Source organism: Oreochromis niloticus, linkage group LG5 (assembly GCF_001858045.2).
Source record: "Oreochromis niloticus isolate F11D_XX linkage group LG5, O_niloticus_UMD_NMBU, whole genome shotgun sequence".
Taxonomy (NCBI): domain Eukaryota; kingdom Metazoa; phylum Chordata; class Actinopteri; order Cichliformes; family Cichlidae; genus Oreochromis; species Oreochromis niloticus.
In genome coordinates this window covers 20,169,327-20,192,389 of record NC_031970.2, presented here as the reverse complement: position 1 = coordinate 20,192,389, position 23,063 = coordinate 20,169,327, and the positions used below count along the sequence as shown (strand labels likewise).

General features: G+C 42.9%; 1 protein-coding gene across 4 annotated transcripts in view; it reads right to left on the bottom strand.

Moving 5' to 3' along the window:
• Window positions 1-5,049: 5,049 nt before the first annotated feature.
• bsnb (bassoon (presynaptic cytomatrix protein) b) overlaps window positions 5,050-23,063 on the bottom strand; it is a 78,165-nt gene continuing 60,151 nt past the window's right edge. Inside the window, exons 5-14 of one of the 4 annotated variants that reach the window (XM_019358825.2) lie at window positions 16,637-22,945; window positions 12,556-14,641; window positions 11,333-12,195; window positions 10,906-11,017; window positions 10,656-10,802; window positions 10,440-10,495; window positions 10,082-10,193; window positions 9,352-9,477; window positions 9,107-9,171; window positions 5,050-8,377 (exon numbers count right to left, since the gene is read on the bottom strand). In XM_019358825.2, the coding sequence (XP_019214370.1) occupies window positions 10,455-10,495; window positions 10,656-10,802; window positions 10,906-11,017; window positions 11,333-12,195; window positions 12,556-14,641; window positions 16,637-22,945 (9,558 nt within the window). In that variant the 3' untranslated portion in view covers window positions 5,050-8,377; window positions 9,107-9,171; window positions 9,352-9,477; window positions 10,082-10,193; window positions 10,440-10,454. Of the gene's footprint in view, window positions 8,378-9,106; window positions 9,172-9,276; window positions 9,478-10,081; window positions 10,194-10,439; window positions 10,496-10,655; window positions 10,803-10,905; window positions 11,018-11,332; window positions 12,196-12,555; window positions 14,642-16,636; window positions 22,946-23,063 lie in introns of those variants that run through there. The other 3 variants (XM_025907268.1, XM_025907269.1, XM_025907271.1) reach the window with 3 other exon arrangements.

The window sequence follows — 23,063 nt, the reverse complement described above, 5'->3', positions numbered from 1 at the left end:
TAGTCTCTTGTTCATTGTGCTTTGCTTTTAGTTTTTCTTCCATTGTCCCATCTTCTGTGATTTAGTTGCCTCGTTCTCTCCGTCTGTTTCCACTTCACTGATTGCCTTTCTGTCTGTCTGTGTGTACGCAGTGCTGTGTGTCCCCTCAGTCTTTGTTAGAGTGTCTGTTCTCCTGGCAGTTCTCATTCCCTGTGTGTGTTTTCTTGTAGCTCATCATTTCCACTGTTTCCCTTTTTAGAATTATGTTTTACCTTATTTTTTCTTGTTAACACTGTAATAAATGATTTGCTTTAAGATAACCTCTGCCTGCCCGAGAGTCTGCATTCACTGACCCAGTCTGTAACATCCACAGACCCATGACAATCAGAGGCCTTGCTTCTCTTTCATTTTGCAATCTCTTTTCTTAAGAGGGGGTTAAATCTGTAACAGAGACAAATCTTATTTTAAAAACATGAGAAAGGGGAGGTCCAAAAGCAAAAGTCAAAAGTAATAAAAGAGAACAAAATGCCAATAGCGAACCACTGAAAATGAAAACTGCTTGTATGACACACACACAGGAAACACACATGCTGTAAGGGTAATGAAATGAAGGTGAAACAAATAAGGGAAGAGCAGGTAGCCACACAGACAGGAAACCCTCATGGGCAAGAAGGGAAGTTTCTTAAATGAAAAGAGAGATAAAAAATAAAAATAGGAAGCAGTAATAAAACTGTGAGGAAACAAAACAACATTCATTAATGCATATGGTATATTGATGTGTCAGCTTTGTGGTTTTTTTGTTGTTGTTGTTTTTTTTTCATTTTATCTAATATTACGATTTTAGAGGCAGTGGGGTTTTTATGTGGCGTTTTCTGATAACTCTGTATCCAAACAATGGAAACAGTGAGACAACTGAATCAACTCTTAAATCTTGGTTTTATTAAAACTGGTTTATCTCACGATACAAAAACCCCAGACCCCGAGAGCCAAGTGCTCAGGAACGTTATAAAGTTTGCTTGAGCAGTTTCATTATTACCCAGAAGCACACCCAGAAAGTGGCCTGTGTTCAGCTGAAATGAACAATTAACTGATTAGTTGTTCAAAACATTGCTGTTGATATTGTGAATTATCTTAACTGCTTATGTTTTTTAAAATAAACAATCCTAAATGAAAACTAAAAACAACCCTTTAATGAAACTTTGTGCTGATGCTCAGACAAAACAATGCATTCAGATATGATGGATTTCAGGGAATATTGGTGGGAATTTTTTCCCTCTTCTTCATCTTTACATTGCTGGAGAAACCTGGAGTTTCGCTGAACGCTGATGGGTCGGTGAAACATGGCTGTCATTCAGAGTAGCACTATGACATAAAAAATATCAGAAATGTCCTTTTTGAAAAGTTTTTAAAATCAGTATTTGCACTGATAGGAATATAAATAATTGTACAAAATGTCACCATAATAAAGCTGAGTCTTAACGATTTCTTAAAAAATTTCAAAATCGAATCCTTGGAATTCTTTTTTTTACATAGACTATTCAAGCAATATGTTTTTCTCATATTTAGTTTTTCTTGATACAGTCATATTGTCTTACATCAAGGCATCCAGCACCGTAACAATAATCATTTGAGTTTACTTTTAAGTCATCAATTTCAATTCTTAAATTAAAATCAATAAAATTTAACCAATCAATGGCAAAGCAAAGTCATCAGTCATCTTTTTTTTATTTTTCTGTGGCAAAACTTCCATAAAGGCGCACAGAGAAGAGTTGTTTCATTATTTAAAGGTTATGTAATGATGATGCCATCCATAGGACTGCGAGCAGGTAGATTGAGACCGTGACAGGTGAGGGAGGAAACCCTGGGCTGTGAGTTCTCTATGAGCTCTGTTTATCTAATTTCAATAGCCTGATTAATGTTGGCATATTTAGGGCTGGTTACGGATCTGTTTTTTGATGGTTTCTGGTGATGTAGTTAAACTCATCAAAGTCCTGTTAAGCGTCTCCTCAGACTCTAACAGTTGCTTTTAGTTTTCCTGTATGCATTGTACACTCGTCTGGTTTGTTATGTGTTTAAAAGATTTAGTGCTGCACTCAGAGGAGATTTCTCAGAAATGAGTAGCACGGTGAATCAGTTTAAAATTAAAGCCTTGATTCCAGTAATCTTTGAGCCTGTTGAGTGATGCTAACGGTGACTAAATTATAGAATGAGTGGCCCTCACTTCTGGTTCTACCTCCATCACTTGAGGATGAGTCATAAACTGCTTCTCTCAGGTCATGGCTGATGTTAATAACTGCTTAATCCTTGGAGGCAAAGACTCTCGTCATGGTTTTCAGGAAATGAATGAATGTGAGCGTACCAATTATAGTTTAATCATTTATCACGTATGCCCTTAATATGAGGACATCCAGGTTAAGTGACCTACAGTATAACTGGGTTCAGCAATAACAGGCAATAAATCAGCCTGATGTATACAATCGTTCATCTGTTCTGCACTGAGAGACTGGATAGAGCTGGCTCAAAAAGCCTCAAAGACCAGCTCTGCGAGGGAAGAAATATGTCCATAAGCTCCTATAGAGCCCGGCAGTGTCATTTATGATGCTATGATGTTAAATGTGTCCCATTAGAACTCCCTAAAGTTAAAAAAGGCTTGACACCAGTGATGTAGAGCTGGCTGCTGGACTTGGCAATAAATCTTCGTTAGGAAAAAGATTTAGGAGTTAAAGCTTTGCGGCGCTCTCACTGATGGGTGATATCAGCTAACAGTGATTTTTTTAGTCTCGTTTTAACCTTTGAGGCCCTATGGCTCCATCATCTGTATTAAAGAGTATATCTTCTGTGAAGTCCACTCTTTGCTTCCTTCGAAGTACCAAAGACTTTGATAATAGAGGTCCTCAGTAATGCTGATTAACAGGACCAATGGATCCCTCACTGCTGGGACTTTTGTTTTGTTTCTAGTTGGACTTCACACTTATAAAAGAAGAAAATATCTTTTATATCCCAGCAAACATGTCTGGGGTGGGATTAGCTGCCATTAATCAAAAGATCTTTTATTGTTTTATTTGCAGGTCAGCACAGAAACCGACCTCATTAAACAAATCATTGACCTTTTTAGCTGTAAAGTTGGGTGCAAATTCAGTTTAATCCTTTCACATCCCAGTGTAGTCTTTGACTGTGCAGTCCAGCACAGTTATAATTGACTACCTCTGAGTCAGGATTAGCATCAAGGGCGTGGCACTGAAGGATGAGTTTAAGGTTTCATCCTGTTTTGCATTTAGAGGGTTCCAGTTGGTTATATTATTATTTTTTAAGCTATTCTCTTGCTTTTCTATTCAGAAAAAACCCCTGAAGAGTGATGATTTAAACACTCCGAATGCATGAATACATTATTTCTATCTGCCTCTCCAAACTCTAAGTTATAAAGTATGCTGCTCAAAAAAATAAAGTGAACACTTGATTATCAACAAAGTCGGTTAAACTTCAGGGATATCAGTCTGTTCATCAGCAGAAGCCGATGTGAATCAATTTTCTCCTTCTGGCCAAACTGTCAGAAACAGAAGGTGCCATGAGGGCTCGCTGTCCTTTAGTGGGACCTGCGCTCACAGCCGGGCAAGGTAAAACTCAATTGGTATTCATCCAAGAGCATTAGAGCTGGCAGGTGCACCACTGGTGCCCCGTTCTCTTCACACATGATGTTGCAGGCAGCATAACATTTGCCACGTCATGTCCACACTCTGTAACGGCTGTCACACATGCTCAGTGTGAACCTGCTCTCATCTGAACAAGGCGCCAATGGCAGACCTGTCAGTTCTGGTGTACTCTGGCGTACGCCAGTCGAGCTGCATGATGCTGGGCTGTGAGCACAGGTCTCACTAAAGGGTATCACAATGTTTTTTCAGAGCTCATGTGGAACTTTCTTACAGTTTGGTCAGAAACGTACACACAAACAGTCCATTGGAGTTCATTCTCCTGTTCCTCCTTGCTCCTTCTACAGCCCTGTACTTAAAATGAATATTTTAACAACATCATAAAGAGCATATACATAAGTGTACATTTTATTTATTTTTACTGTGTGTATCTTACATTAAAAATTAAAATGACATTGTCTCCAATTCTCTATCACACCAGTTGAGGGCAGTCAAGATTAGGAAATGTGGGTGTTGATTTCTTACTGTGTTGTATGGAGAGCTGTTCAGTGGGTGGTGTTTTATATTAAGGTGATGGGCAATATTGCACATTGTAGAGTAGTACACTATTGTGCTGCACTGCCATCAATTCAAGCACAATTCAGCAACAACTTGAATGCACTGCAACTTCAAAACCTCTTTGGAGGATCATTAAGTCAAACGCTGTCGCACGTGAGGGCACATTTTACATATAAGCAGGATTGAAATATGTGATTTCTTTTTACTGGTACAAAAATAAGCACCGGAGAATTTCTAATCTAAACAAACCTGCGTGGATAAAAAAAAGCCAGGACACACAGATCAACCTGGTTTCTCAGGTTTCAGGTAAATATCACACAACTGGCACAATGTGCATGAAACACAAACCATCCTTTTCATAGTTTTCTTAACAAATTTTAAACCCTGCAGTATTATCCAGCAGAATATTTGTTATTAATAGGTACATTCTTCAATCCGAATGAGAATATCATGAGTTAAAATCAGGATCTTCATCATGCTGTAGGCTTCAAACCGCGCAGACGACACGTGACAAGGGCACACGTTAGCGGCGATAGAAACTGTAGTCGGTTTGTTCTGACATGCACACATGTGCAGACTCAGTCACGAATACTCACACACTCACACCTCCATCTCTCCCTATGCATTGGCAAACGCTCCACTTCACGCTGATCCTTCCTCTCTACCACCCACACTGGGATAAGTCATCCCTGCCTCAGCATGTAAAGCCTAGTCTTATCTGAACAGTATCATTGCCTTCGAGGGTCTTATTCTTGATCTTTTCCTCTCCTGGCTGGCAGCAAACCTACCGCACAACTTGCCTACAACTATGAGTCTATATCGGTGTCTCACACGCACATACTCACACAGAGACCCCAGACACAAATCACAATATACTCCTTTTTATTCTTTTCTCCGTTTGGAAATTGCAGGGTCAATATTTTCATTAATCACATTACTTGACATGATGCACCAAAATTTTACTCTGTTTACAGGAATACACTGAATAAAACACAAGGTTTCACAATGGATACACGACTGACATTTTGCCCATTGCACTTACAACAGTGAATGACATTTTTCCAAATTTTTAGTTTTTTTCCCCGTTGCTTCCCTTCGTCGCCTCGCGGATCACACCCACCAAACTAAAGACCTCCTGATAGTCTGACAAAGGCATTCTGCTCTGCAATTGCCATGGAGGGTTTTTTTTCCTCGTTTAACAAATACAATATGTATAGAAACTCCACAGAGACTGGATATGTTTCTGAATACAAGTTTTGTTCCACTGTTGTAAACAGTCAATACAAGTCAGCCACATACACTATGCTTATGCAGTAATAATGATCATCGTCATCATTAGTTTCATCGTCATCATCCTCATTATTGTGATAATAAATATTCTTTTTATACACAAAAGTTGGCAGCAAATACGGCATGGGGATGCACATGACAGCCGTACTCGAAACTCAAAAGCTGTACAGAAGAATGACTTTATATTTACAGTAAGAATGTGAGAACGTGCCCGTCTGCCCTTCTGATAATAATGTTCTGTTTAGTATCATGCGCCTCACCGTCGCTCCTCACCGTGTTTTTATGCAAGTCTTAACGTTGTTCAGATAGAGGCACTGTCACACAACCTCGATATTCCTGTGTTTCATCAAGCATCGAGTGCTGCCAGTCAGGCTTGTGCTTTCAAAATGACATGCCCTGATTTGTGAATGACTGGCTGAACATTTTACTCATTGTTATTCTCTACGTTGGCCTGTGAACGTCAAGGTTTGTTAGGCAAACCTTGGTGAAATCATGCCTTACCTTTTTTTTTCTTTTTTTTTTCCTTTTTTTAAATTCAGGTACAACTTCCAAGAATATAGTTTCTAATCATGCACCTTTCCAATGGCTTGGCTGCTGAGTGGGTTAATCAACAATGAAATATCTGATAGAAGCATTCCATTCATCCTTACAGGTTATACTGACACCCAATATGTACATTGACACATATTAATGAGGAGTGCTGACCATCTGTATCACAGGTTTTATAGCAGCACAGACAGTCACTGCAAGCCAAACACTGAGGAGCCCAGGTCAGCCAAAACGCACAAAAACTGAATGAGGGCTTACAAACAGCCAGACAAAGCCAAGCAAACCCATGCTTCAAAGCAACATGATGGTGGACATTCATAAAACCGACAGTCTAACACAGTTTACCCTTTGGCAACAAGTCCCCCATGCGGGGAGTGAGGGGTCAAAACATGCCACAAAAAACAAAAACAAAAACAAAAAAACAAACAAGAAGAACTCTAGTTCAATATTCAATATTCAAATTCATACAGACAAGTTGCTAAGTAAAAACGTTTTCAGTACTTTTTTTTCTGCTGTCATAGTTCATAATTCTCTTGTTTTCTTGTGAGTACAGTGATGATAATAAACTGTTTTAGGCTGAATCACTTCCAGGTTCAAAATGAGTCATTGCATAGAACATTTGAATTGATAATTGCTTTCGTCCTCTCCTGTATCTGTCTGTGTGTATAGGTGTGTGTGTGTCCGCATGTGTGCGCGTGTGTGTCTTTGCACAAAGAGAGGCAGTGGCCCCAGCTTGTTAGTGAGATCATCTCGTTGGTGAATTGGTAACCTCATCAATCAGCAGGAGGTTAACAGGTCTATTTGGAGAGAACTCAATTAGCCTTGGCTCTGAAGTGTAACAGGGATGCAAAGTGTGTAACATGTGCAGTATGTGTGTATGCGTGTGTTTGCAGGAAATTGGTAGAGAGAGAAAGAGAGCGTGAGAGAAAGACAGAAAGAGAAAGTGAGAGTGTGTTCGTACCTGTCTGCATGCTCTTATGCGTCTGCATATACCATGCATGTTTGTACACGGTACTGTGATTGTAAACCCTCTGACAAATTGTATTACGGCTAGTTATTGACAGAAGTGTTTGATAATACCCTTCACTACTATAAACTACATTTATGTGCTATATAGCATTTTCTGCATGCTATTGCTTTTAAAAATTAATAAGCAAATTAGTTTGATGCCAGAAAACAGAGATTCAAATAAATACAAAGTGAAAAATAGATAATATAAATAAAAAGTTTTACCAAAGTAAACCACATAACAAAAAAAAGTCACAGAAAAGTGATTCATTAAATACACAAAACGACAAATTTACATAATTATATCTCTTGTTTTGTCTTATGTACATACAGTAGTATACAGTGTAAAAACAAATGCATGACAATATGAACGTTTTCAAACATATGAGGTATACAAGTAAAAACGTACCGAATAAGGCTCTTCCATTCAGTGAATATATCAGGCAAAAAAAAGTGAAAAGAAACTAAAAGATGAGCCAAATCAATGAAAAGGATAAAGTCCCAGAATGCTCTGGGGCTGACTATAACGATGGCTTTGTGATGGCTAATAAAGAGCCGTGGCCATTCTTTCATTTGGTCCTCTCATCCGTGTGAATCTCACACATGTGGGCACACCGGTAGTAATTTCCCTTCCCTAAAAACCTACAGCTAATGACTAGCGGCATCTTCGAGGTGGTGAAAAAGTATTGATATGGGCTTTTTTTTTTTGTTTTTTTTTTTGCAGTTTTTCATTTGTGCGTGCATTCTCATGTCCACATTTACACAATGCATTCTGTAGACACTGAAACAACAACAAAATAAAAGACAAATAAAAACACATTCAAAGACAGGGTCATTTTCCCTATACTGGAATGTACTGTAGAGATCAGAGAAACCAAGCCTTGAAGAGTTTTAGCGGCGTCATCAGGTTGGTCGTCATTGTCGTGATATGCCAGTTCTGCTCCAGGTATGTGGTGCCTTTTAGGGCTGAGATTGGTCTCTTTGGTACAAGGTAAAACCTATGAAATCTGACTTCTTTTTCTTGATTTTCCACCGTGTTTTGCATGAAAATACTCTGAAGGCATCAAAGTAGAATCAAGTATCCTTGAAAGACATGAGTGGTGTCACATTAAAATCCCTGTAGAGGGCGCTGTGAGGCTTTCTTTATTGAGCTGCTTCAAAGGAGGGACACGCAAGGATGAGCATGCTGACTTTCCCCTATGATATCCACCTGCTTCAGTTCGTGGGGCTTTTACTGTCACACAGATCCCAGGAGGACTTTGTTTTCTTTTTTTTGAAAAAGGATGGGAGATATGACTTGCTCTTTCCAGTTCGCCTCATCCTCATTATTATTGACCATTATCCACCTGAAATAGAGACAATGGAAATGTTAATGTTGGCAGAAATAAATGAAACCCTAATGCACAACAGATGCAAGTTAATTTAAAACAATACAGTTAAAAGAAAATACCAAAAATTACATTAAAAAAAGAACATTTTTGTAAAAAAGCAATCACATAGTCACAGAGATTAAAGCTTTCGTTCTTCTGTTCATGTCACGACGCAGCCTGCCCACCACATCCTCCTTCACATGACACTCCAGCCTATCACAGCCCTGCTGGTCCTGGCAGTAATTCACTGAGCCACTGGGTCTGGTTTATCTCTACATTTCCCCTCTGACTCCGCAGAGTGGCAACCAACAGAGATGACCGACACGGTTGCTGACATCAATCCAAACTCGACCGCAGACAGAATAAAAGCTAAATGATAGATCTTCACTCAAATAAGCTTCAACTTTGTCCCTGCGTGAGTTTTAACACAGGCAAAAGAGAAAAAAAAGCGAGCTTTGAAATCTGCTTTATTTGCACTTTTGCAATTCTGCTCCATTGAGCAGAATTTGTTCATTCTACCATGTAATGAATTACAATGAGTCATGAATCTGTGTCCCTACATGTGCTCTTGTCTCTGTGTGTCTTGCGTGTGTGCCACTAAAGCCACGCCACAGTTAGCTTTCGCTGGCTAATTATAGCCCAGTGTGCTTGGCCCAGATTATTGGAGGTGTGTTTAGTTAGGAGGTAAACTATTCTAGTGCAGACCTCACATGTTCTTGGTTTCTGCCTCTCATCTCTGCTGCACAAACTTCAAGTGGACAGTAACAAAACTGTAAAAAAAAATGCACATGCAAAGAAAAGTTAATTAAACCAGCAACACATGCATGCATTCACACACAAGAACACACATGCGCAGCATGTGAAAGTGACTTGCCGTTGGTCTAATGAGGCCTCAGATGTCTTCGCAATCATCATTCTGGGACCGTAGTTCTGTATAAGCCTCCACTTACTTTCAGCCCTCTGCTCAGGTCTCGTAACACCGTGCTGACGAAGCGATCGCCCTTATTTAATCCACTTCAGTCGTGCGCCCATGTCTGGGGAATTGAGTGCTGACAAGGCATCCTTTGATTCCACTTCTGTTTAGCAATTCGGGGTAAAGGAGAGGTACCGCGAATCAGTTCAAATATACAATCAAGACATTTAATGAGTCATCACTTCACTTGAGTCTTCTCATTATGCAGACATGGACTATGCTAATCTATGTAAATATACCCTGATAGAACACTTAATCCATTAATCAAAGTGCAACAGCATTTTATGTTTTCACAGCTTGGAGTGTTGGTGTACCCAAAAAAACCCAGAAAACAAACCTAAATGCATAAAAAATACCACCAACGATCAATCGCATAACATCTGCTGCATTTACTACATACAAAATTATCAAATCTTTAAATAAGTTACTATTATGACATGGTGTTCGACTGCTTAGTGGTGCTTTGACCAAAATAAAAAAATTTTTTTTAAAAATCAAAGTCGACTTGTTACACTTCCCTTTCAAATATACACTGTTAAAATGTTGACACTCACATTAAACATAACAAAATTCAGACAATGAGGCCAGTGTATGTGTAAGCAATTTCTAATTCAGCTTTTTTCAAGCAGACATTCAATAAATACATAGATGGAGCGTTAAACCCTTTAAATCCCTTTCAAACTTGTCCTAAAAGTAGAGATACTCACTGATGCATTCAGCATTCCTCCCTGTCCTCGAAAAAGTGAAATGTATTAAAGCAGTTTCATAGGTTTTTCCAGTACAAAGCTACCAATCCAACTTATTTCCACTCTGCAAACCCTGGAAAAAAGCAGCACAGTAGAAACAAAATGAACATGTTAAATAATAACCACACACATTTCCCTTTTCTAAGCAGTAACTATTCAAAATTCGGAAATGTTCCATCATTTCTGTTGACAGATGTCAGCCCGTCATCATTTCTCTAAAGCAATCCGTGCTTCTAACATAACAGCTCGAAAAACAACAAAAATGTACATATTTTTATCATTTCAACATGTCTCTTATTAAGAACTACAGTTTCATTACCCTCCTCTCTTCAGTTCACCAGAATGAAGTGAACTTCTTCCCAAGGCCGGACAAAGCTGCAAGAATGACAAAACAGAAGAAGGCAAATATGAAAAAACAAGAAAATCCAGGAGCTTAGTTTTAGCTGTAATAAATTTCTCTGTTTTAACATATCATACCAAAACTAAACCTATAGGAAAACTCTATTTCAATAAATTAAAGTATTAATGAGAGTACCATCTCCCAGTTTTCCTGCTTGCTCTGCAGCTCCTCCTTGCAGGATTTTGGTGAGAACATTTTCCCCTTCAGCAGGTGCCTGGCCTGCTGCAGCGCTGCCTATACCTCCCGGTTTGCTACCGATCCCAACAGGAGCAGCCTTGGAGCCTGCAAACAACAACAACAACAAATCAAAATCATCATGTACCGTGTGCCATATTTTTGCCTGTGGCGCTGGCTATGACATCTTGACAGTGATACTATGACATACCAATGCCTGTTAGAGGTGGCGTGGCTATTTTGGTAGGCTGAGGTGCTATTGGGATTCCTGTTGTAGGTTTCATTCCTGTGGCAGCTGCTGCAGGTGTGGCTTCCATTTTTGCCTGAACAAAAATCAAGACAAATACTGAGTACGGGGAAACTGGAACTGCTGAGTGGATTTCTGAGTGAGTCATGTTGTTCTCACACTTGCATTTCAGCAACAGCATCAAACAACAGCTTTATCCATAGTGGCATTTGAAATAGTTTTTGAAAGCTGAATGGGACACACCAGTGCAATTCATTGCTTATAATTATTATATCATCATAAAAGGCTTCTGTGGATTATTTAGAAAACACAACTACTTAAAATATGTAGCCATAAAAACATGTCTGTTGTTGTATGTGGGGAAAGCAAGGCCAGGTGTAGCTCTACTTACCGCTGCAGGTGGTTGCCCTGCTGCCGACCCTACTCCAGGCTGTCGTCCCTGTGCTGGAGCTTGGCCAGCTTTTGGCTGCTGCTGTGCTGGTCCAGCCCCTGCACTTGTTGGTATAGGCTGGCTGCTTTGTATTTGGCCTTGCTGTAGCGGTTGCTGCTGCTGCTGCTGCTGCTGCTGTTGTTGCTGTTGTTGCTGTTGTTGCTGCTGCTGCTGTGCATTCTGCTGATGGTGCTGCTGCTGAGCATGTTGGGTACCATCAAGTGGCTCAGAGCCTGGATGTCTCCCCGACTGGTCCTGCCCACCTGACCGCTGCTGTCCAGAATGGCCCTGAGAGGGCTGCTGTTGCTGTGGTTTAGGCCCTGTTGCAGTGGGATCCTGTCTCCGGGATGTTGAGCGATCTCCTTGTCCCCTCTGACTCCTTCCTGCAGTGCCATGGTGATGACCGGAGTCACGAGAGAAGTCTCCTGAGTTCCGAGGGCTTCCCTGGGCAGAACGGGAGTCTGCACCGGTCCTTCTTTGTAAAGATGAGGAGCTCCGGCCATCAGAACGGCCAGATGGGTCTTTGGGGTGTGTCCTGGAAGACCGAGAGGACCTGGAGTCTTCTGTGGTGTGGCGGGAAGAGCTGTGTCTGCCAGGGGTGCTGCTGTGGTGACGGTGGTCCCGTGGTGTGGAGGATGAGTGGCGTTGGTTGTACTCATCCTGTGGACCGTATTCCTCTGGAGGCTCGTCGTAATCATGGTAAGTATGTTTACTACGTCTGCCTGTGGACGAGTGACTCCCACTTCCATGATGTCTTGAGCGATCAGAACGGGCCTCCCGTGGTTTCTCAAACCAGTCAGTCTCCTCTTGACCCAAATGATAGGCTTTTCAAAAATCAATACAGACATGATCAGTCAATTTCAGTGGTATACATTGGCGGGTGGAGTAGCATGCAGACTGATGACATGCAAAATATCTGGAAAGCCATGCTCCATATTCCAGAGCCATGCAGATGTTTAAAAAAACGAAAGAAAAAAAAGCAGCATTCACGGCCCACCTCATACATAAAAACTATGCATGCAAAACATGAATATAAAACATTTTTGGCATTGTTTGTCAAAGGAAAAAAATTAAAAATAAATAAATAAAAATAAAAATGGTGACGTTCTCCAAACTTGGCATGCAGTCTTTTCAGCACACGGTAGAGGAACAAACTACAGCACAAATAATTCAGCACCAGTTACCTTCACTGTCAGAAACAGCACAATGCATGTCATCTACAAGATAAGGGTCATCTGGTTTATAGACATGACTCCTGGGCAGGTCCTTCTTATGATGGTCCTGTACATCTGGAAGTGAATGGCTGGAGCCGTACTGGTTTCTCACGTCATGGGCTTCTGATATGCCAGAGCTTCTTCCCATGCCGACAGGCTTTCCAACCGGACTGAGCGGGCTCTCCTCTTCTGAATTCTGGCGCATAGGAGGCCTTCCACTGCGGCTGCTTCTCTGAGATCGCTCCATAGCATCTCTTTCATATGATTTACTCCGGTGCCCTGTGGCATCTCTGGAAGAAATCTTGTCCATACCATATCCTGTAGACCTGGACCTACCAGAGCTATACATGCGGTCCTCGTCCTCAAGACCTTCACGACTGGTGCCATAATATTTCTGCTGGTCGTATGCACTTTTCTTCATCCCGTAGGTGGCATCATCCTGAAGTTTCTTGGATCTGGACACCACTGTACAGGAACCCCCTGTTGATGTTGTCATTGTGTAAGAGGCAAGGTCAGACTCCACATCCCGTGCTTCTTCAATAGGGGAGAATTTAGAAATTTTCTGCTCCATTCCCTGCTTCCTGTGTTTACTACGTTTAGAGGAGACTACGGCAGGGGCAAGATTCTTGGAAGTTAATTTGTGGCTGCTAGAGCTGCTACGTGATGAGTGTTTATAATCATCATAGTAATACGAAGAGCCTCCACTCACTGTGGTGCCAGTGCGACTGTCCACTGTGGTCTGGTAACCTGTGGAACTTATAGGTTTGCCATAAGCGTCCACGGGCTCATCATCTGGCCTGCTATATGCACTTCCTCGAGCGGGGCCATTCTCACTGCGATACCGCCCTCCGACTGGATGACCCAGAGCATCTGTGGGTTGCCCACTGTCTTTTGTCAGCTCGCTGATGTCATCGATCATGACATAGTTCCTAGGAATACTCTGCTCTAGGTTAGAAGTGTAGAGACCATCTGTAGCATAAGCAGATGTGGGGCTCTCCACAGAATGAGTCAAGCCTGGCTCAGGTGGGCGGTATTGTCCATATGCGTTGCCATAAGCTGAACCATAGCTGCTATCTGGAGCTGATGTAGCCACTGATACTGCAGGGTTGCTGATGACCTCATAATTGGTGGGAAGCTTTTGTTCAAGGTCAGCCAAAGATGTTTGCCTTGGTCTTTGATGGACGGTGAGGATCTCAGCCTGGGGCTGATAGGAAAGGCCAGGCTGGTAGGAACTGTGAGTGGGATAAGGAAGGCTCTGTCCAGGCATAGGTTGAGCAGGTGAATGGAAGCCCTGGTGACCATGCTGTTGCATGCCAATGTCTGTCTGATAAGAGGACTGGCCATACATGCGTGAGGAATAAGTTCCCTGGTTCTGATATCCAGGGCCTGGTGGGGGATGTGGCTGGAATGTTCCAGGCTGGGGTGCAGAGGATGAAGGGTACTGAGGAGGCTGGAAACCTATCTGTTGGTAAGTGGAGCCTGGTTGCTGTGTAGATGTTTGAGGGTATGGATAAGACATATAAGATGAAGTTGAGGGATACTGGGAAGTTGCAGTGAGATCATTCGTAAACTGACTCAGTGGGGCGGTGCTGGGCCTTGTCAACAAACCATTAGCATCAAAGGTTCCAGTTGCAGCTGCCATCCTAAGGTTATTGAGCTCGCTGTCTGACATGTAGTCTCGGGCATCACCCATACATCGCAGGTAGGCCAATTCTCTCCTCTCTCTCTCCTTCACCATAGTCTCCTTTCGTTGCGTAATGCCTAGCTCCAAATAGCGTAGCTTGGCGTCAATCTCTTTTTCTTCTTCCTCCAGTTCAGCCTGCTGCTTACGAAGCTTCGATGACTCTTGTTCCACAGCTTTTAGTTCGCTCAGAAGGCCAGCCTTGGTGACACCCTGGGCGGGTCTTGGAAGGACCCTCTGGTGCATGCCAGGAGAGCTGTACATTTGTGCTGGAGTAACAATGGGAAGTGGCGTCTCCTCTGGAGGGGGGCTGGGGAGAGTCCTCTTTACTTTCCTCATCAGAGAGTTCTGCTGCTGCTGCAGGGAGGCCATCTGCTAGGAGGGGCAGATACACATCAGCAAACACGGAGCTATAAACAGAATGTGTTTATGTAAATTAAACTCATTACTGAACACTTAGTACTCATAGAGAAGCTGCACACATCTTCATCTCTACACCGAAGCGAAGAACTATTAAGCCCTGTGTTTTGTCAGACTCCCTGACGTTAATTGAGCTATGTACTGTGAGAGCCTGAACTTCATCAGTATTTTAATTAATATGGTTTAATTTCATTATATTTATTAAAATGTTCCACTGAAGCCAGAAAATGTAAGGGAAATTTTTCATGTTATGCCAGGTTAACAATTTTAAATAAAATGTTTAGATTTGGAAGTCAACACAGAGCACCACGCTATGTCACACTACATAAAAATGTTCAGATGTAACCATGTTGCTTATAAAACAGTAATATTAAAACCGCTGTTATTGTAATGAACTAAGCATTAGTCTACAAAGCTATTATCTTAAAATAACAGCTTTTTTTTTTTTTAAATTTAGGGCCCATAAAAGTCAATGACAAAATTTTTGATGAAATATAACGTTGAATAAATTCTGTGTTTTAGCAGTTTAGTATATGTAAAAATAAGCAGGTGATGGTTAGACATACTTTTCAAGCTGACAGGAGAATAAAATGAAGAATAAAATGAAGCAAATGTCTTCTGATTTCACTCCAAATGTATTTTCAGAAAAATGCTAATTTTCCCTTTACTGCTTTGATAGTTGCTGTGGCTGGACTTCTTTTACAAGACATAAATATTTATGTGCAGCATGCAAGTGAGAACAGTCAAGCATAACAAATAAAACACAGTTTAAAAAGATATCTATGCTAGTCTTTTACTTACAAAACATTTGTGCTTCGTTGATCCATGATGGAGGGCTTTTTTTTTAGTATCCACAAGAGAATCGAGTATTAAACGTTAACACTAAAGATTAGAGGTATGAATATGAAAAAGACTTGGTCTAAGTGCAGAGCGATGTTAATTTACTTTGACCAGCTGCTAACAATTAGGGAGTGAGCAAGGCAGCGGTGGGATTACTTCACATTGTGTGTCCCTGTGGCAAAACTTCAGGGTTTACCAAAAATAGAAAACGTGGCAAATAGAAAGAGAGAAAGAGACAAACGGACTAAAAATGTATAAAGGGAGAAGATAGGGGAGGAGATGTAGCAGAAAAGCTTTTCTGATATTGCCATCTGCTCTTATGAGATCATTCTGGTACTTTGTCAATGCCAGATCCTGTGTGATTATCCATGTCCATGTCCACACAAAGCATCCTGCGACATCCTGGATACATATTAAAGGAAAAGCCTGAACCTTTGACCTTGCAGTCAGGGGATATACTGGCTCTGTTATGCAAATTAATATAAGAACTGTTATAATCACTTTTATCCTTTGATGGAGGTTTGACCAGTATAAAAATGATGTAGATGATATTCTATGGCTTTAAAAGTCTTCAAACCTAAATTGAGTTGATTTTCGACCAGTTTGTTGTACATCGCTCTCCACCTCCCTTATCAAAATACCAAATGAAGGGAAAATATCCTGGAAGAATTGTGTTCATCCTTCCCATAAAATCTCAACCTTGAAAATGAACCCCAAGGTGCACTGAAGCTGCTTTGACAGCATATGTTGGCGTAAACTATGTGTGCGTGTGTGTTAGAGTGTGTATTTTTTAACTCACGTAATGAAGTTTTAGTTTTATAGTGTTGAAAAGCACTATGTGTCTTTAAACAGCCCCCAAAAGGTGCTCTTTTTATTTGATTGTATCTGTGCTAATAGGCTCTAGTAATTGTAGAATAAATTAGTTTTAATGCATAACACTAATAACCACACATTAGTTTAACTAGTTTCTAAAGTCAGATTTGTCTTGTGATTATACTCTTCAAACAGGCATTTAAATTTTTAGAATTCTACTAGTTCTTTGTTGTGTATAAACACTGATATGTTACATGCATGATAAACTCTGTTTAAACAAAAGGTTATGATTTGTACCTGACTGTTGGACACAGCTTGTTGGTGATATGGGGAGAACCTGGTCTTGACAGGGTCCTCTGATGTAGGACTGAGAGGCTTTGGATCCGACATCGAACGCTGCACACTTTTTATGGGTCTTGGCAGGGTCTGGTGGCGTTGGGGTGACTCGGCGGTGAAGGCCTTTTGCTGGGGCGTTACGTGGGCCTTGTTAAGCTTCTCCTGTGAGGCAAATGTTGTCTCTAGCATGCGATGAGGAGACAGTGGAGATACAGGGGAGTATAGCACTTGGGGAGATTTGGGGGGCTGGCGAGAATGAGACTCATTCTGTTGCTGCTGATAGCCAATTTCCAGGGGGTCTGGTTTCCTTCTCTCAAACTTAACAACTCCTTGGAGTCTAGGGGAGATTGGGTCAGATGTGTTTGCACCTACTATATGCAGACTTGTTGAGTAGGGGCTGATAGTTGTGGGCACACTTAGCTGAGGGACGACCACTCCCTGGGAATGACACTCTGGTTCTGTCTGGCAGGCCAGACTCTCTCCTTTGTGCGTTCTTTCAGGAGCCGCAATGTAATGTAATAGGTCAACCTTTGAGGTTTCTGCCACTGTAATGTGGATTGCAGGTGAAACCCTGCCTAGTTGGTCAGGTTCTGTTTGGCATGATGAATCATTTGTGGTCTGAATAGCTATGCTTGCAGAAACTACTTTAGATGATCCTTCAGATTTAGCCTCACCACTAGATTCAGAGTGCTTGGATGCACGTGATCGCCTGCGCCTTACGGGCTGCTGGTCCCATTCTGCCTGGTCCTCCTCATCAGTCTGTACACTGCAGTCTGCAATTCGCCGAGTTCTCCTGCGCCTGTTCATGAATCTTTCCTCTCCATCTTCGTCATCTGTTTGCACACAGCTGTCTGTAATCCTTTTCACAGAGTCCTCCTCTGAGCCATCCCTCAGCCGAGGCATAGAATTCTGCTTTTTCATAATCTTAGAGTCAACCTGTTTGTCACTGCTTTTTAAAGACATTTCAGAGGCTGAACTATGAATAGGTCGAGCTGCCACCACGGCTTGGACCAGCTGCCCATCTTGCCAAAACTGAACACTCTGTCCATCTTGCTGAATAACTCTACCACTTTGGTCACAAATAATAAACCCTTGAGGGGGACCTCCTCCAACAACAACCCCTTGCATAGCACCTTGGGCAGATGTTGCTGCTGCTGCGGCTGCAGCAGATGCAGCGGCAGCTTCAGCCACCGCAGCTGCCGCTGCTGCCTCCACTGCTGCCGTCTTTTGCCTTTTCTGCTCCTCCAACTGCTGCTGGAGCTGCTGCTGCAATGACTGGATTTGCTCAAGCTGCATTCTCTGTTGAGCTAGTTGTTCCCTTTGCATAATGAGCTGCGTTTCGCGCTCAGCTTGCTGCTGCTGTAGGACTTGCTGTTTGATCGTCTGCAACTCTTGGATCTCACGCTGAACCAGGAGCTGCTCTTTTTCTCTGTGACGCTGAAGCTCCATACGATCTCTTTCGAGCTCCTCTTGCAGACGTAACTGTCGTAATTTTTCTAGTTCAACCCGTTCTCGTTCTAACTGCAGCATGTGCTCTTGTTGCTGACTCAATCTCTCATCTTCCTTACCTTTCTGAGCATCTGTGGGTGGAGAAAGTTTGGAGCTTGGTGCTTGTGCAGAACCATGTGGTGGTGCTTGCGACTGACTTTGCGGCAAAACTAACTGTTGAGGCTGACTGACAGGTTGTGCTTGAGTTTGGGTTTGAGTGAGGGATAAAGGCTCAGTTTGAGCAGGTAACTGCTGTGCCTGCACTGGCTGGACAGTTGGAGGCTGGCTTTGAGCTTGAGAGAGAGCTGTAATACTCTGTGATGAGAGCTTAGCGTGGTCTATTTGATGATCAGCTGTTGTGTACATCCCAGTGGCAACAACACTTTGTACTGCAGTTTGTGATGGTGCAATTGTTGTAACTGTTTGTGGCGCAACTGTTGTTAAAGGCTTTCCGAGGTACATTGGAGTTTCTTGGTGGGAGCTGCTTACCACGGGCATGCTTCCTGATGGTGTGGCAGAAGTTTGATATTGGTTTGGAGGAGGGTATGAATATGCTCCCTGCGTGGACAGAGGCATCCTGGGAGTCAACTGAGGCAACCTTGTAAGACTAGCCAATGGTACAGCAGTCACACCTGTAGGGTACGGTCTGTAAATTCCTCTCGGCATGGGGCGCAGGACAGAGGCAGGCTGTGTAGTAATTGGCAAGGTAGAGGCAATGGGAGTATTTATGGTAGAATATATCATGCCATCACCTCCCCTCAAAGCAGCAGGGTACAAGGCGCGTATACTAGCTTGTCTCGCATTTATTAGATTTGTTAGGGTTTGGCCATTTGCTGTTGGTCTTCCATCTGGTCCATAGAGTAAATTTGCCCTTATTGATGCTAAGCTTTGCTGGAGATTTAACCTTGCTAAAGGTCCACCCCTTCCTGCCCCATATGGTAATTCTGCGTTAGTTCCATACCGGTTCCCATACTGATCCACTGTGTTAAGAGCTGCACACATGCGACTGATCTCCCTGGCAGTGGTCGCACTATACTGAGCCAAATTGGAGTCCTGTGATACTGTTAGGTCACGTGAACTGTAGGCATAGTCTGAACTGATATTTGACATGGAGCCGTATCGGCGAAGGGGTAACGAAGGGCCTCCAAGATCTCCTTGGTGACGCAAGTCTGTGTAGGAACCATACTGTGCTCCCATGCCAAGGTATCCACCTTCATAAACCTGATTTATACTGCTAAGATCTACTGCCATACCACCTTGGAGATTACTCTGGTAGTGGCTAGCATCGGTCATGGAAGGCAGATTAGTATCCGACATGGATGGCTGTATTCTTCCTGAGGGAACTATGGGTGTTTGGTATGCTTTATGCTCGTCTGTCATTCCTTGTGTAACTTGAGGCTGGTGTTGTTGTTGTTGTTGTTGTTGTTGTTGGCTAATGCTGTAGTGAGGTGAATGGGGAGGATGGGCTGCTTGAGAGCTTTCAGTGGTTGTGTTTTTATCTGAGGATACTGTGGGAGACTTCTGAGTGAGTGACCCTGAACAGGAACCACCAAAGGGCAATTTGTAAACAACATCACAGCAAGCCACCTGGTTTTCTGGTTTGATCTGTCCAGTAAGATCCAAGACCTGAGGAGGGGGAGGAGGTTCCTCTCGCTTTATCAGTTGAGTCACTGTGCCACTTTGTGATGGATTACTCTCATCAAGGTGCACCATCATCACATGGGGCTTACCTGTGGATAGGTTCATTACTGTTGGCTTATTTTTTAGTTCTAAGGCAACTCCACCGTACAATTCGTGGGGAACATTAGAAGCAGGAGCCCCAGAAACTGATGGTGGAGCCAGTGGGGAGACTCTAGGTATGGCACTAGCAGTCACTCCAGGCTGGGCACTGCTTGTCTGGTTCACTACAAGGTCTTTTTTTATCAGCAGTGGCTGGACTTGATTAGCCAAATTATAGCGAGCAAAAGAGGATTGCTGCTGGTGCTGCTGGAGCTGTTGTTCCAGAAGCTGTTGCTGCTGAAGCAGCTTCTGCTGCTGTAACTGCAGTTGTTGCTGCTGTATACCCAGATTCTCCAGACAGGCATCGATTTTGGGAATAGATGGGTCTGTGATTGGTGGCTTACTCTGGGTTAAACAGACAGCTGATCCGACACCTTGCCCAAGATCCACACGGTTTTGTAAGGGATCTCCATACACGACAGGCTGCTTTGGTTGGGATATGAATGTTGAACCTGCGACTGTGACACTCACTGTGGTTGGTGTTGATACAGATACGTGTGGTTGCTCTTGTGCATTCAGGTTCATGATAAGAGGTTGCACTGCTGTGTGTCTACCAGCTGGCTGCTCTGCTCCTAAAGAGTATCGTCTTGTGTCAGAGGCAAGGGATGTTAGGTCCATTCCCTGGTCTGTCATTATAATTGGAGCTGGCCTCATTGGGGCCCTCAAATCCACAACATTAGTGCCAGGAAGTGTTTCACCCTGACCTATAACCTTTGAAGTGCCTTGAATATTTGAAATTTTACCTAGAGATATCTCCACAGATCCAGCACTTATACCAACATTAACTTTTTCTACATTCTGAGCCATCTGAGAAGAATGTTTCAGGGACTGTTGTGATGGGTGTTTTTGAGGTGATGTTGGCGAACTTGTTGAAGAGGGATGCGAGCTGTACAGTGTTTTACAACTTGCTTGTGTTGGAGATGACAAAGGCGAAGTGGAAGAATTTACAGTAAGTGGCTTGGCAGGACTAGTTGTTTCAGAACCGAGAGTTATCACCATCACGGGTGAATCTTGGGAGGACTGCTGTCGTATGAGACGTGGCGAAACTGCTCTTTGAGGTGCCTGAGCCCCATGGGATGCTGCAGCTGATGTAGGACCACCAGGCAGAGATGGCAGTTGCCTGCCACCACTACTAGTGGATCGCACAGATGGGGCATGAGTTGGACTTTGTACTGGAGAAGCAGTGGGAGAGACTGGGGGGCTAGACCCTTTGAAAAGGGAAAAGACTCTGGAGGTCAGGGAGGTTGTTCCAGGGTCAGATGGTGCCTGTGTTGGCCTCTGGGAGCCTACCTTGGTGCCAGCAGGTACCGGGCCACCTGTCTGGCGATTTGTGACAGTATGACTCGCAGCTTTTGTTGTGGCAACTCCAACAACACCTTCAATTTTGGCACTCTGTGTCATCATCCTGTTTTGTGTTTCTTTTGATAGATGCTGTGCTGCATGAATACCTGGAATTCTTGGATCACTGCCTGTTGTAGAGAAGGACATAGGTGCAGTAACCTGTGTTGGGCTTGAGCCAGGGGTGAGTGCAGTTCCAGCTTCAAGATGATGCTTATCATCAGACTGAGAGGTACTTTTCTGCTGATTAACAGCTTGTCCCTGCCTCTGCATGAGCTGTGCTTTCTTCATCATCTCCTCGTACACTTCCTCTGCACTTTTCAGTGTTTTATCAGACGGTAAAACTGCTGTCTTTTCTGTTGGAGAGTAGAGAGATGTAAAGGTTGGAAGGTTATATTCATTTCCTGATTTGTAAAGCTTTCCACCAATTATCTCAAAGCCTTCTGCCTCAGAGTCCATAGAAGGTGAGTACTCCGAACACGACGATCTGTGAAGTTCCTCCATCTCAGCAGCCTGCCTCAGCTCCTCTGTTGGTGATGCATCCTCGATAGGAGAGAGATTACTTGGAGGAGTTTTGGACCTTTCTCTGCGTCTTTGGGCTCGTAGCTCTTCTTTATCCCTTTTTGTTTTTCGGGCAGTACTTCTGATCCTCTGTTGCTCTAAATCTCTCATTTGCTCCTGTTCTCTAAGTAGTTCTTCCTCTTCTCTAAGCTCATCCTCCTCAGATGAGTCCTCAATGGTTGGCAGCAGGGGCCCATGGGAACGATGGCGAGCCTTTCTCTGCTGCTTGGCCTCCTCTAGTCGCGCCCTACGGCTAGGGCTGCTGTCACTGTCATCCTCCATGGATGACACAGATGTGGGGGATGTTCCAGAGGTGTAGCTGGGGGTGGTGGCAGGCAGAGTTGATGAATACTCTCCCTTAGACCGCTCCTCTGGAGACCCAGTCAGACTTTCCATTTCTAGCTCTGGTTCTCGTAGGTCATGCTCAGTACTGAGCTCCATGTCTCGATTGTAGCTGTTGGTGTTATTTAGCTCAATGGTTTTAAAGCGGCGAAGGCCTCCAGCGATTACAACGTCTTCTTCTTCATTTGCCTTATAAGCCCCTTCTGAAACCTTGGCGTCATCCTCAAAACTATTAGAATGATGAGAGAGTCGTCGCCTCTCTTTGTTTAAGTCTCCACTTGTTTTATGTGACTTTTTTACTTTCTGATTTCCATAATCTTCTAAATCTTCTTCATCAGCACTCATCTCCATAATTTGCCTCCTCATGTATTCTTCATCTGTTAAATCTTTATGTGACTTCTTCTGTCTTACTGGCAATGGTGAGAGACCACTTTCACTGCTGTCCTCCACGTAATCATGTCGAAGCTTACAACTGAGGTCATCTTCTGATTCATCTCTTGCTGCATCGTCATCGGGACTGATGTCCTGTCCTACAGACAGTGAATGTGGCCTGTGCTTCTGATCTGAAGCACTCTTTGACTCCAACAGAGGTTTCATGGAGCTCTCCAGCTTGGTGATTTCTGAGGGGATGGAAGCACCTCTTTCACTGAGCTTGATTCCTTCTTCCCGAATCTGACCAGTAATTTCCCCATGAGAACTGGAGATGCCATCTGAAGAGTATCCAGTGTCACTTAAACTCTGAGAACTTGATTTGTTGGAATCCTAAGAAAAGAGAGGAAGAAGAAGAGAAGAGGTCAGAAGCAAAAAAGACATACTTTTTTTCCTGTAATTACTTAATGAAAAAGTATATTACAAGCTTCAGTGCACATCTTGTATCCAA